The sequence below is a fragment of the Otolemur garnettii genome, unplaced genomic scaffold (genome assembly GCF_000181295.1).
Source record: "Otolemur garnettii isolate 467f Iridium unplaced genomic scaffold, OtoGar3 scaffold00099, whole genome shotgun sequence".
NCBI classification, from domain to species: Eukaryota; Metazoa; Chordata; class Mammalia; order Primates; family Galagidae; genus Otolemur; species Otolemur garnettii.
This window is the reverse complement of record NW_003852494.1, coordinates 7,544,262-7,559,043: the sequence shown is the minus strand read 5'-3', so window position 1 is coordinate 7,559,043 and position 14,782 is coordinate 7,544,262. Positions and strand designations below refer to the sequence as shown.

Here is a 14,782-nt window from a genome sequence, read left to right as displayed (position 1 = left end):
CACCATCACCATCACTACCACCATCACCATCACTACCACCATCACCATCACTACCACCATCACTACCACCAGCACCATCACTACCACCATCACCATCACCACCACCAGCACCATCACTACCACCATCACCACTGCCATCAGTGGCATCATCATCATTCATCTCCTCTTCATCCTTTTACTGTAAATATTTTCCAGCTGAAGATGTGGTAGTAAAAAAATAAACTCTGGAGTCAGAGGTATATAGGTTCAATCCCCACATCACCCTTTTGGAGCCGTGTAACCATAGCATGTTATCTCTGCCCATAGGCCTCAGTGCCCTCACCCACAAAATGAAGATAATGTAGGCCCGGACACCACTGAAACAGCCATTATGAGGCTTAAATGAAGTAATGACCATGAGGCACTTAGCATAGTGCCAGCACTCAGCAAATGTTAATTATTATCATTGTGGAAATGAAAAGCAACATCATTTAGCAAACTTGGACTTTGCAGATTTACCCAAACTGGGCAGCTCTAATTTCTAATTCTGGAAATTCATGCTGGTTTTTGCTCAAACTCTCCCTGGTTATGTTCCCCAGGATTACACAATCACTTTCTTGGGGGGGGGGGCACTAATGATGTTTGTCTATAAGCAGGGTTTTCAACAACTGACACTGACAAGCATAAAACCAGGCCAAACACGTGGGAGCATTTTATAAACTATAGAGTTCAGAGCAAGTGTCAGGGAAGGGGATTAGGACTCTTATTGTTTAGCCTTTGGTCATGCATAGGATAAAGAAGTTCATTCAATCTAGTTCTTTAACCCCAACCTCTGTAGAACTGAGGAAAAAATACCCAGAGTTGGGACTCCCACATGTAGCTACAATCTTTTGGAGGTTTTATAGAAGATAAAGGCGCAATCGTGTTTTTCAGGGTGTCTCTCTATAGAAAAATTATTTTATGAATATTCTCAATTAAAACCAGCCTCAAAATTATGGGTGACATTTTCTTTTGCTGACTCTGAAAGTCCCAGAATTCCTACTTATACATGGAAGGATGTAGCGAAATTAGGTCAGAGAAACGCAGATATTCACAGTGAACTTGGCAAAGTTGTGTTCTGGGAACTTCTACTGTGCCGACTATGGGGATCCAACTGGGATGTCTCCAGCAGGGGAGGCCTCATTTAACCTGGTGTGTTTTCCAGCATAGGACTGCATGGTGGGAAGAGGGACATGGGGGAGATGCCTTAACAGCGAGACAGCAAAAATGATTTGGAAATGATTATGGTAAAAAAGAAAAAAAGCAAAAGCCTCAGGCTATAACTCCAGCCTCCCAGTTGTTGTCTCAGCTTCTGGAGTTGTTACAGGGGAAGGAAAATAATTTTGGACAGACTGAAGTCAAATGCCAGGACTGCCCTTTATAAGCTGTGTGACCTTGGGAGAATGGCTTTGCTTCTCTGAGCCTTGACTTTCTCATCTGTAAGATGAGAGTGATGCTTGCTGCATTATGGGGCTTTGGCGATGACTTCAGGAGATGCCGTATGCAAAACACAGAGCTCACAAGGGACACTCCAGGATGTTGGCTACTCTTGGGGGATTACAGAGTGTGGGAAGGGTTTCTAATAATCCTTTGGGAAAATCAACAAAAGATGCATGAGAAGACCTTAAAAACATTAAAAATAGAACTTCTACTTCTGGCTATGCATCCTGCCCGCCCCCCCCCCCCCAAAAGTGAAATCAGTACGTTAGAGAGACATCTGCACTCCCAGATCCATTGCAGTGGTACCAACAGGAGCCAAGATATAGAAAAAACCTAGGTGTCCATGGGCAGATGAATGGGAAAGAAAACATGGTAGATCCAAAGGAATATTATTCAGCCACAAAAAAGAAAGGAAATCCCATCATTTGTGACAATGTGGATGAACCTGCAGGACCTGAAATGTCACCTCCCTTTACAGAAGGTGTCAAACTCACAGAGGCAGAGAACAGATTGATTGGTGTCTAACGTGGTGCAGGAGAGAGTGGGGGTTGTTGAGTGGGTATAAAGTCAGTTACGAAGATGACCAAGTTCTAGGAGCCCACTGTGCAACATTGCGCCCATAGCTGACACTGGAGGGTTGTGCCCTTAAAATTTGTTATGTAGATAAACCTCATGTTAAGAGTTCTTGATAAAAACAAACAAACCAACCACCCCAACAGAGCAAAACCCACAATGAAACACAAGGGAACTTTGGGAAGTGAAGGCTATACCTTGTAAAGACAGTTTCACAGACATACATGTATCCAAACTCATGAAATTGTATACATTAAATATGTGCAGGTTTTTTTCTTTGGTACATCCATTAACGAAAGTGTCTGAAAGAAGAAGTGGATGAGAAGAATTTCAAACATTTGCCCCAAAGCTCAGAAGTGGCAGAATTTGTCTCTCCCAGGGAATGGTGCCAAGTATGGGGGGTTATGGGAGGTGGCTGAACCCGACTTCTGGGGCTCCTGGAATGCAAGATCTGTGTACTTAGAACTTTCATCCTCCAGCTTTGCCTCTTTGCCATAACTTGTGGGCAAGAGGAAAATCCTGCTAAGAGCTATCATGTCCTGACCGTGCCCTGTGTGAATGGCACCTGCCTGGCCCTGCAGAAGTTCTCTCTAGATTCAGAGATAGAACTGCAAGCTGCAGGGGCCTTGTGAAATGTTCTGCTACAATCCCAAGGGGTCAAAACTCTGCTCCAGGCTGCTCTTAGTTAATGGAGATCTGTTTCAGAGGCTCATGTGTCACCTGTTGGCAGGTGGCCCCTCAAAGGGAAAACCCAACTCTTCCATATGTGTGTTTGGAAGGCAAAAAGAACACTTTTAAATAAAATAAATGAATGTGCTGATTTTGACCTTTTAAAATTCTGTGACAAAATCCAGATGGAAGCCAAAAAAAAAAAAAAAACTCATTTCATCTAGCTGTTCTCATATTAATTTATAAAGCAAAATAACCAAGATTAATTCTCATTCAAATCTGCACCCACCTAAGGTTCTTGAAAATGAAATTCCATTAACAATTCCTTTTCATTTTTACTTTCAAGAATTTTTAGTATGCAGGGACTTGAGCTGTGGTGATTTTTGCACTTGAACACAGCAGGGATTCTGTAAGCATTCTGAAAACTTTTTTTCCCCCTCTCCCATTACAGTATATGATAATGCAGTATCTTAGGAAGCCTGTTGTTTAGAATCTCTTAACATTATGCAAGCATGTATCTGAGATAATGGCAGGAACACATTTGTAAGTGAATTTCAGGTCTGATTACAGTAAGTACTTTAAAATACTCGCTCTGAGTGAGTTGGTCACCATCATTTTTGCGGGTGATATGTACACCCACAGAAGCCTGGCATTTACAAGTAAGAAGGGGGACTGCTTCTGTGTGACAACTGCCTGACAGTGATATTTGGAAAATGAATTATCTACCACTCACGTACTCATTCCATAAATCCTGCCTTTTCAAGCCCCTTCAGAAGGAAAGGAAATAAAAGGAACGACATGGATGTCAAGCCACTTATGACAGTGATGCCAGGTTCTGACACAGGCAAAGCAGAAAATCAAAGTCTGGTTTGGTGCTGAAACCTAAAATGAGGGTGAAACAGAAACTAATGAGGACGCCAACACTGGATAGATGGCATCTGCTTCGCTATAATTAAGGAAAGTATGTTTTACGTGGTTTGCAGACAAGATCGGGCAGGGCCGGCAGGTACCGTTGGGCAGGCTTTGAACTGCACAAGGGCTCTGCATCCAGGGAGGTGTCAGTCACATAGCAGACATCACGTATTTCCTGATATAGGGATGTCAAGTTCCATAAAGAAAATACCTCTTTCTAATTTGCAAAAAGAACGCTGCTTTGAGCCTGTGGTGTGGCCCTGCCCTCAGGACACCATGGATTACAGGGACGCAGCGCACATATATATTCAAAGCCATCTCTCCCAAGACAGAGAAGCCCTGGTTTCTAAATTAAGCCCAGCATCCTCACTTTCTGATTCCATTAATGAAAGACAAGTTGATTCATGTAGCAGTAAACAGGATCCTAGATTATTTCATTCACTTCCTGAACTTTTGCTTGGCATTCTGTAGACATGAAACAAACAAATATTTGTTAAATCAAGGACTCGATAGGTGATTCTGCGTCTGAAGCTACCACTACAGTTAGCTTGACATCTGCTCTTAGCTATTAACCCATGGCCTTGGGAAATAGTAACCAAAGCATGATATTTTTTTTCCCAGAGGAAGTACCATGAAGGAGGGAATAAGTTTGACCATGAAGAGGATTCTAGACGAAACATTAAATAAATGAATGAAATCTCTACTGACATACAAGAGAAGAAGTGTTTGGTAAGGAAGACTAGATGTCCTCATGAGAATCTGGAGTTAAAATCTCTTTTTATTATTACTAATGAGTTCACCCGGCTCTCTTCACTGGGTTAGGGTTTCTCAAACTTTTTGGTCTCAGGATCTCTTTACAATCCTAGAAAATCTTAGGGATCCTAAAGAGCTTTTGCCTAGGGAGATTATACCTGTCAATGCCCACCCTACCTTTTTGAAATAGTCTCACAGTGTTGCCCAGAATGCAGTGGAGTGGTGAGATCACAGCTCACTGCAGCCTCCATCTCTTGGGTTCAGTGATCCTCCTGCCTCAGCCTCCTCAGCAGCTGAGACTATAGGTGCACACCCACAGGACGGGTGAAGTTTGTCTATTTTTGGTAGAGATGGGCTTCCGCTCCTGTTCAGGCTGGTCTCAAACTCCTGACCTCAAGGAATCCTTTTGCCTTGGCCACCCAGAATGCTGGGATTACAGTCATTAACCACCACACTGGGCTCCTCTCTTATGTGGACTCCATGTGAGGAAGGAGAAAATGCTGTTCTAAGCTCTTCCCACTGATTTTCACTCTTCACATTGGGATGATAGACGCTTCTTTGTTTTGTTTTATTTTAGTTTAGTTTTGCTTATCTACATGTTCTTCATTTCCATTTCTCAAGCATCGCTAATGAAGTTATATAATCTTTAAAATTGGAACATAGGTTTTACTTTTTAAGTAAGTTAAGTAACATGCTAGAAAGCATAAACTTGGGGGCAGCTCCTGTGGCTCAAGGAGTAGGCCGCTGGCCTCATATGCCATATGTTGGGGGTGGCGGGTTCAAACCCGGCCCTTGCCAAAAACTGCAGAAAAATTTTTTAAAAAGCATAAACTTGGAAAAGACCTGAGCCATCCCACAGCTTTCTTTGATGGAAAAAAACACAGTTTGGTCCATGACAGCAACAACACGAATGACAACAATAATTACATTTTTTGAGTGTTGATGTTGTTGGCAGGTGGTGGGTAAGGTATCATTTATTGGATAATTAATCAGTAACCTTACAAACATTACTACCAAGGCAAAACAGCTTCCTATGAGTCAGAGATTTGCTTTCCAGGCAAAAATCTGGGCCAGTTAGTTGGAGGAAGAGATATTTTTATACCTAATCCCAAAGTAAATCTCCAGCTGTGACAAGAAAGCACTTATTCTGCCCATATCGTTATTTTGCAACTGAGCAAACATTTTTCAATTGCCCTGGAGCATCAGTGCCATCCTTAAAATACTCAGAGAGAGTTACAAATGAAACATTTCCAAGTTGAAATAGGAGAGTGGGAGATCAGGGTGGGATGCTTTTGAAAAACAATAAAACATTATTTTTCCATTGTCTCTTTAAAAACAATATTCCCCCAATCTCTGTCAAAGGAGATCTCCCTCGAGTCCTTTGAAATGCCTGCCTTTGCCCTCCCTGAACATAGCAGATATTGCCAACATGCTTCCCCACGGAGCCCAGAGCAGAGTTAAGCCATCCATCACTTGCAGATTGACGTGCGGATCCCACAGCATCTCTGCCCTGCCACGGGCCTGTCAATGCACATTCGCCGGTTTCCCGCGTCTGGGTCTCTGGACTCAGCAAAGGCAAAGGATGCGGGAAAGAAACCACAGGATGCTGCTGTTGGAAAACTCCAACTATGGGAGTTCAAGATGCCCTAAAAGGATCTTTTTACTGGTCCCTCCAGGTTTGATTGTCTATGACGAGGGGAAGAAAATGACCCTGCGAATGCTTCCTGATCATGGAGCCTTGGGGTCCTGGATGGAAACTGACAGGCTGCTCAAAGGGCTGTAACCTGAGGATGCAGAAGGAAGGACCATGGACAGGGCTGTCGGGATGATGGATGTCAACAGCCAGGGATGGTGCAGCACTCAGCCTCCAGCCCCAGCTGGAGCCGTTTCCACCCCAAGGCCTGGGGGCAGGAAAGGGGAATTGAGTTACTGGGGCCCAGAGAGAGGAGAACCCCAGAAAATAGACTCTCTAACAGGACAGGAGCTACTGGCACAGAGGACCATGCCCCAGGCAGACATTTGTCAGGCAGAAAGGGAGGGAGGGGGCACAGTATCTCAGGGTTGCCATAAGGAAGTACCACTAATGGGGTGGCTGAGAGCACAGACATCGATTCTCTTATGGTTTTGGAGGCTAAGAGTCTAAAGTCAAGATGTCAGCAGTGCCGTGTTCCTCTGAAGGGTCTCAGCAAGAATGCATCCTCGCCTCTCTCCTAGGCTCTGCTGGTGGCTGGTGATCCTTTGCTTCCCTGGGCTTATGGATGCATGTCTAGTCCTTGCCACCATCCTTGTATCGCTTTCTTCTCATGTCTCCTCATGAGACATGAGGGAAGTAAAGTCTTTGCAGATGGGATCAAGTTGATCTCATCTCAACTTGATCTCATCTGCAAAGACTTTACTTCCCCTAAGGTCCTATGCATAGGCACCCGGATTGCAGATGAGATCAAGCTGAGACTTTACTTCCACTAAGGTCCTATGCACAGGCACCCGGAGTTAGTGTTAGGAAGGGGTGAGGGGTAGAGAAGAGGAATGGGCGTTTTGTCTTCAATAGGACAATGTAACTACAGATCAGCCAGAAAGAGGTAGAAAAGCTGCAAAATGGGAGATAAGGTCAAAGCCACAAATAGGAGCACTCGTATTGGGAGATTTCGGTTGTTCTCAACTGACCCGGGGTTTGTTACCATCTAATTACCATTGTGGTTTTTGACCCCCTTAATGGGCTTTCCTGAAGGATCCTTACATAATTCCCTTTGCTTACAGACTAAGGGAGTTATGTAAGCAAACCTGTTAATCTCTCAAGAGCAGGGAATGGAAGCTTCAGCTAGAGAGGAGAAATTGTTAATCTATCATACAAGAACATGTATGTGCTGAAAACTCAGGGTCCTCTCCTCTTGGGGAGATGGACCCATTGCTTCTTTGAGATGTATGGTATATAACAAAACTTACTACTTGGATTGCATATACTCACAACTTGCTTATTAGTTTCCGTAATATGACCCTCATAATCATTCTTTAGGGATGGAGTAAGAACCAGGTACAATGAACTTGACATTAGGATTCCAACGCATTTCCTTGGGGTGGGGAACATAATTCAACCATTTCCTCCAATTATCTGGATGCCTCCCAGGGGCTAAAGCCCTCCAGAAGCCAGAGTGCAAGGGAGCCTGGGAGCTGCAGGACACATAGGTCAGCCACCAGTGGCCAGAGGAGAGTAAAAAAGGGTCTGGAAGGGCAAGAAGGTCTCTGCAGAAAGCCCCGACTGTCATCTGTCTTCCGACAATCCTTTCTCACTGTGCACTTCACCCAGGGGCTCCAAGGATCACTCAAATCCAAATGAATCTGCATGACACCCCAGAGAGGTGAGAATTAAGATCATCATTTTGCAGACTTCAGAACAAGTAGCAATCTCTCCTTTAAACAGCCCTACTGATTGCCACTTTATTTTTAATTTGATTTTATGCAGAGAGATAGGAAAACATTCTAGGAATTTTGAAAGCTCTATATAAGAAAAAAGTTCCCAAGTTTCCCCCATGTTTTAGGGGTCAAGGAAAATGATTTCACATTAAGTTTGCAAAGAGTGCAAAATGATAATCATTGGAAACTTTTCAAAAATTCCCAGTAAATCTTGCCTCCTCCTAGGAAATTCAATTTGGGCCAAAATACATCAGCCCTGGGGTAAATAACTTCTTCCTACACCTGCCAAATTAGGGGTTATCGTCTTCTCTAGGATTAAAAATTAGTTTTTTATTTTTAAATAAACTACAAGAAGTGACTCCGGGACATTAACAAAGCCAGAGACCAGTTACACCTCATGACCTTGCCCTTTGGGATTAGTCCACCAGCAGCACCTTGTCACTGCCTGCTCTTGCCTTGTGAAGTATCCACCTGTGTGCTGTGTGCTGTCCCACTAGAGTGTGGCTGTGGGAAGGCAAACATTGTCTGGATACTGCCTACCTCTCAGGATCTACAACAGTGAATACCTGCAGGGCTGGGCACACCTCCTCAAGAGCTCAGGGCAAGGCTGAATGAGTTCTCTTTATTCTTAAAAAAGAAACCACCACACTGAAACCCTGTACCAACACACAGGAACTACCTCACCGAGACGTCTGCGTCTGGCCTCTGTTCACGTCATCTCAACGTGGGATGTGAATACTTTTCTCTTATGTCAAATAAGAATTTAAGGACTGAACTCTGACCTATTTGCCTTTACCCAAATTCCTTTCTAAAATCTCACTAATCCTGCATAAGGTGCCTTACTTTCTGACCTGTTACCAGTACAGCATCATGGGACAGATAGAAGACCTCCCTTATCTTAACCCAGGTATCCTAGCAGACCCTACCATAACTCAAGCATTCCTTTCTACTAACGCCAGATCCTTAGACAAAGCTTGACTCTTCCCACCAAATGCCAGTCAAGGAATCCCTAAACCCACCTCTGATTTGGAAGCCCCAGCTTTGAGAGGTCCTGCCTTTTAGGGCTGGACCCATATGCATCTCTCATGTTTTCATTTATGGAATTCCTGTCCCCAAACTATAATCTGGCCACCTCTTTTGCATTTTTTTAAGACCTCTTGAGAACTTGTCCCTGAGGCCACAGTCATATATATTTGGTTCAGAATAAATTCTTTGAATTATTTTAGAGTTGGGATTTTTCCATGGATAAACTGAATCCGGTCTATGGCCATATCACCCTGAACGTGCCTGATCTCTTCTGATCTCGGAAGCTAAGCAGGGTCGGGCCTGGTTAGCACTTGGATGGGAGACCCCTAAGATGATTTTTTTCAGCCTCCAATGGGCCTCTGTCTTGTGAACTAAAATAAAATTTTAAGTTCCCTCTCCCAGATGACTGAATGGACTCCTTCTTGGCCCAGGGCACCCTAGAAATACCCTAAAGCTGAGTCACTGGCCCCGAGAAGGGAAGTCAGACTTGCCTCCGAATGCCTTCCCTTCTTGGAGGCATCCTCTGTAACTTATTAACAGGCCTAAGGCTATGCAAGGCACAGCTTCACCACACGTGCAACACGTGCAGGTCAGCACTCCACTCATCAGAGCACTTGAGTCTGGGTATCTGTCCAGCGGCTTGTCTCTAATAAACAGATGTCCTTATCTTCACTTAGAACATTCCAAGCCTTTAGACAAAGCTTCATTTCCTGAACCAATCACAAATCAAAGAGCCTTTACATCCACTATGCCCTGGAATCTTGCCCTCTGATGTATCCCACCTTTTTGGGCCAACCCAATGGATATAGTCCCTGTATTGATTGCTGACTTCACGTGTAATTCCTGTCTTCCTGAAATGCATAAAGCCAAACCATAGCCTAGCCACAGTGAGACCGCTTGCTCAAGGGTTCTTGGCTATCACTGCGGGCCAGGGTCACACACATTCAACCAGGATAAACCTCTAAGTGATTTTACCTAGTTTGGGTTATTTTCTGTTGGCTGTAAAGGCAGAGCTGGAGGGCCTTGGCCCGCCCATTCAGACCCCTCCCTGGTGATACCTGCACCTAATCGAGGCAGTGAGGGCAGGGAGTGGGGATGTAGGGGAGGGAAGTGCTGGTGGAATGGCCCAGAGCTGAGACGTGGAGCTGTCCTATCTCTGCTAGGCAAGCCTGGAGCAGGGAAGGTCATGAGGTGGCCTGGGGGGTCAGTGTTCTTTTGGTGAAATACTGCCAGGGGCAGGTGTGGTATTCAGAGGGCTTCTGCCTCAAGAGTGGCTTTATGGGAAGGCTGGGAGCATCTTTCCCTGCTCATCCCATCTTATTTCCAAGGAGGCTGTGGATGATCCATCCCATTCATTGCTTATTTCCTGGGTTTGGGGGGGTTGCTTAAGAAGGCAAGAACTTCCCCAATGAGGCAAATTTCCCCCCCTCCCCCCCGCTGATCCTCTATTTTACCTTTCTAAAGTGTGTTTTCTTTAAAAGGAGTAACAACTCGGAAAATGTACTTAATTGCTTCAGACCTAACCAGCTGTCTCGCTGGCAGGCAACATAAGGATCTGCCTCTTGTTCAGTGTTTTATATAATTTCTCGTCTAAGTTAAGCTACCGTTTTATTTGCTAGTTACTTCCAATAAAAGTTTATTTTGGGGGCTGGTTATTAATATACTGAAGTGTATTCTAAAAAAACAGCCTGAGAAAGTAGGAGAATAGAAATTCCTCCAAACGGCCCCATTTGCTGCCTAATTTTCCACGTTGCTTTGCACAGTTGAGGTCAGGCTGCATATTCTAGGGGATGCAAAGACCCGATGTCACATGAGCACCTAAGTCCAGCTTCAGAACCCTGCGCTCTACCCTGGGGCTGTAGAGATGTTTGTCGGTCAGTAATTAACTTTTAGAAAAAGCCAATTTCAATCCACTTGCAAAGAAAAGGGTTCTGGGCACTGACATGAGTAGTCATTTCATTTTACTTTAAAGGCATTGCAAAAATATAACAACCACAATAATTAAAAGTAATACATTGCTTCAAGAAGGACTCTCATGTTTCCTTGGAAATGACCTCTCATGTCTTTATGGTAGTTTTGCCTTTTGTAAGGTATATCTTATAAATCTTGACTATCTTAGCCTTTTGAAGTTGGTAGGTGAGGCACTGGGGGCTCACACTTTAGAACTGATAAGCTTGTATACTAGGACAGAGGTCTGCACACTTTCTCCCTAAAGGGCAGATAGTAAGGATTTCAGGTTTTATGATGCAAGAGGCAAAACAGAGCCTATGAAGTAGCTGGACAGAGCCATGTATAGATGTTTAAAAATGTTAAAATTATTCTCAGTTCTCATGGTGTACAAAGCCAGGGAGCATATTGGACGCAGCGCCTGGCCTCCGGCTTGTTGACCTCGGTTTTAGGACATGAAAAGTCAAAAGGAATCATTCTCTGACCTCAAAGTGTTTACAGATCCTTTCAGCGGACGATACCTTCGGGGGGACATCTGTTGTCTTTGTCTGGCTGCCGTCTGTTTGCCTCTTTCAGGGATAGCTAGGCTTTGCCATGATGCACCACAAGCTCCGACTCAGCCTCCTCTGCACCTGCCCCGGGCGGCCCCCCAGGCCTGGCCAATCCAAGTGGTCTCATGTATATACTTAGCATGGGCCAACCTGGCGGCAAAGAAGCCTGCTTATTCCAGAACCAAGCAGAAATGGATTTCAGAAATCCCATGCCAAACCATGTATCTGGGGAAGAATTCTAGCAAAGACAGTTGTAGCTGTGTGTTGAAATAGTCCTCAGGTGCCACTGAAAGTCTGTCCTCTCAGTATCTTCTGGCAGGGCCCCTTCACATTCACGCACAAGCACAGGAGGGCCCTGGGGAGCATTTCTGGGGCCTGGAGACTGTCAGGAAGGGGGGAAGGGGCCAAGGGGCAGATGTCTAGTTCCAGCTTCTCACTGTCCCCTACTTCCTCACTTCCAGCTCTATAGGGGCGGGTGTGTCAGGCACTCCATATTTGCCCTAACAGTTAACTTTCAAAACAGTTATCTACAGTTCACCTTGTCCCACGGTGAGGCAGAGATGGTGGCAATTCTCCCAGCTCTCCCTCTGCCCCCACGTGTGCCAACCTGCTTGCAATTTGATTGGCTCATGGGGTTCTTTCTCCCCAGGAGTTTGTGCATGGAAGTGTCACATGTCACTTCTAGGCCATGCTTAGAACGGCTTGTGTGTGATCCTCCAACTATCTCTTCTTCAGCATGGTGACAGAGAAGGCCACGTGTTACTGATGTAACAGCTATAAAATGATCAGTCTGGCTCCCCGAGAGACTGCACGGGGCAGAGCCCCATGCCATTTAAGCCATATGATAGAATCAAAAATAATTTTGTCACTCTAGGCACCTGAGATTTGGGGGTTGTTTGTGGCCACAGCATGGCTGAGCCCATAATGACGAGTACACCCAGTGGTCTAAAGATTCCTTATAAAAAAGGAACAGAAAAAAATAAACGGAATAGACTTCATAAAGAAAAGCAGATAAGTAACAGTACATTTCGTACGGAGATAAGGTCAATATCACGAGGGTGTTGGGAGTAACTGAAGTTGAGAAAGGCCAGGCTAAGGAAGGGTGGCCACTGCTGGGGAAGATGGGAAACTCTGAAAGTAACTCCCCCTAAAACAACGGCTGCCATAGAGACAGTGAGGGCACGGGATGCGATGAGACTGCTGAATACAGGCGCATCTGTGACAGCTCAAGTCTTACCATAGCTAAGGGGACAATGCCCACCAGGTCCTTCTGGCTGATGAAGATCTCGGACACGGCGATGTCTGTGGTCCCTTTCCGCGGGTATTCCACCTGCCACGTGATGGGCTGAGTCCCCGAGAGGCTGCTGAAGCTGGCGATCTCAAAGTTCATCTGCGCAACCTCATTGAATAAGCTGCTGCTTCTGGAAGAGAGGGAAAAAACGGGCTTACCCTGGCTTTGTTCCAGTGACTCTCCTCTCACTTCCAATTCTGCCCAGGATAGAAGGACAAAGAAAATGGCTTTCAGGGAGGGATGGCTCTACAGTTTTTTGAGGCACCTGGCATAGTGAACCCCCTTTAAGTTAGGGACCAGGAGGCTGGGACAGAGACGTGCTCATAGGTTAGGGATCTGGATAGAACCTGAAACATGGAGCATTATTCCATGTATGTATGTGTGGGGCTCTTAGGTTGGTTTTCAGCATCTACCCAGATGACTTTGGACCTGAAGGGACCACCTTTACTTTGTAGGCCACATCCTCAGCCTCTCTTGCTGCCAGAAAGGCAGGACTGAAGCAGAGTTTCCACCAGTTGGGCTCACTCATCTGGGAGGTAGAAGGGGGCTATGCATCAGCAGTGGGGAAGGGACGTGAGATTTTCAGGTGAGCACAGAGGTCTGGTTCTTCTGGGGCAGCTGTAGGGTGCTCCTGACATCTGGATCCCCAAACCATCGTGCCATGTGGCTGGCAGTGGTTTTTCCACTACAATAGTCCTCTGCAGAGGCCGGATATTTTTCTGCTCTTTGTTATCCTTGGCTGTCCTGTCTCCAGATATGTAGGAAATAAATTCAATTCTGTGGTTCTTTAGGGATTCTCTGAATTGCTGCATATCCTTTAATGAAAACCCTCCTGCTTAGAGGAGCTGCTTAGCTAGAGGGAGTCTGCTGTTGCACCTAAGAATTCTGACTGGTGTCCAGATATTTGTATTTAGAGATATTGACAGTCCAATGAAATAAACTTTTTCATTGTTCAGATGATAAACTCAAGGCCCAGAAAGAAGGAATGGCTTGCTCCCAGCCATGCAGGCAGCAGGTGCATACTACACGCCATGGAGTATAGTATCTCCTGTCCCCAGTCCAATGCTCCTAATAGAGACCTCGCCTAAGACAGCTGGTGGCCAAATTGGACATCACAGGCACCAAGAGAGCTTCCTTAGGACAGGGGGCAGCAAACTGTCCCGTGAATGAAATCCAGCTAGTTGCCCATTTTTGCAAATAACATGTTATTGGAGCACAGCCCTGCTCGTTTGTTTATGTTTTTCTGTGGCTGCATTTGTGTTATAAGCGCCTAGTGGAGTAACAGCATCTGGCAATGTGTTAGCAAAACCTAAAATCTTACTGTCCAGACCTTCAACCTTCATGGGAAAAGTTCACCAGCATCTGTAGAGGAGGTTAGAGTGTGGGAGACTGGCATGGCTTTCTAGAGCTCTTGAATAAATAGAGCCAGCTTTGGTGGAGGCGAGAGGAAAGTGCATTCTGGGCACAAAGATGGGCCTTGGCAGCCTGACTGAGGTGGCTTCAGTGCCCATCCTTGTCCCTATGCTAAGGATGGCTGCAAGTGAAGGGTCTCCCGTCAGCTGCTTCTCAGGCTGGCATCCCCGAGAAGGCTGTGTTTTTAGGTGAAGAGGCGGGGATTTTCCATAGAACATTTAGAAGGGAACACCAAATATGCTGAAAGCCTGCATCCCAAGTGTGTGGTGGTGTGAATGCAAAGATGGCTCACCTTCTCCAGCCATCCCCCTCAGCCTGGGCAGGAGGGAAGGGGAGAGTTGCTGCACTAGCCCGAGCACCAAGACTTGGGATTCCCTTTATTCTCCGGGCTGACAGTGGAACCAGGAAGTCAGGATTTATGAGATGCTAGAGATTCCTCGGGGAGGGAAAATGAATCCAGCATCATGGCTGGGAATGGTGGCTTACTCCTATAATCCTAGCACTCTGGGAGGCTGAGGTGGGAGGATCACTTGAGCTCAAGAGTATGAGACTAGCCTGAGAAAGAGTGAGACTCCGTCTCTAGTAAAAATAGAAAAAAATTAGCCCAGTGCTGTGGTGAGCACCCATAGTCCCAGCTACTCAGGAGTCTGGCACAGGATGATCCTTGAGTCCAGGAGTTTGAGGTTGCTGTGAGCTATGATGCTACAGCACTCTACCCAGGGTCATATGGTGAGACTCTGCCTCCTAAAAAGAAAAAAAAAATAAATCCAAGGTCTGG

The 14,782-nt window shown here is 45.5% G+C and overlaps 1 protein-coding gene across 1 annotated transcript in view; it reads right to left on the bottom strand.

Moving 5' to 3' along the window:
• The window catches only part of TMEM132C (transmembrane protein 132C), a 333,376-nt gene that overhangs the window by 54,804 nt on the left and 263,790 nt on the right, over window positions 1-14,782 (bottom strand). Inside the window, 1 exon segment of the mRNA XM_012809019.2 lies at window positions 12,538-12,721. Within this exon segment, the coding sequence (XP_012664473.2) occupies window positions 12,538-12,721 (184 nt within the window).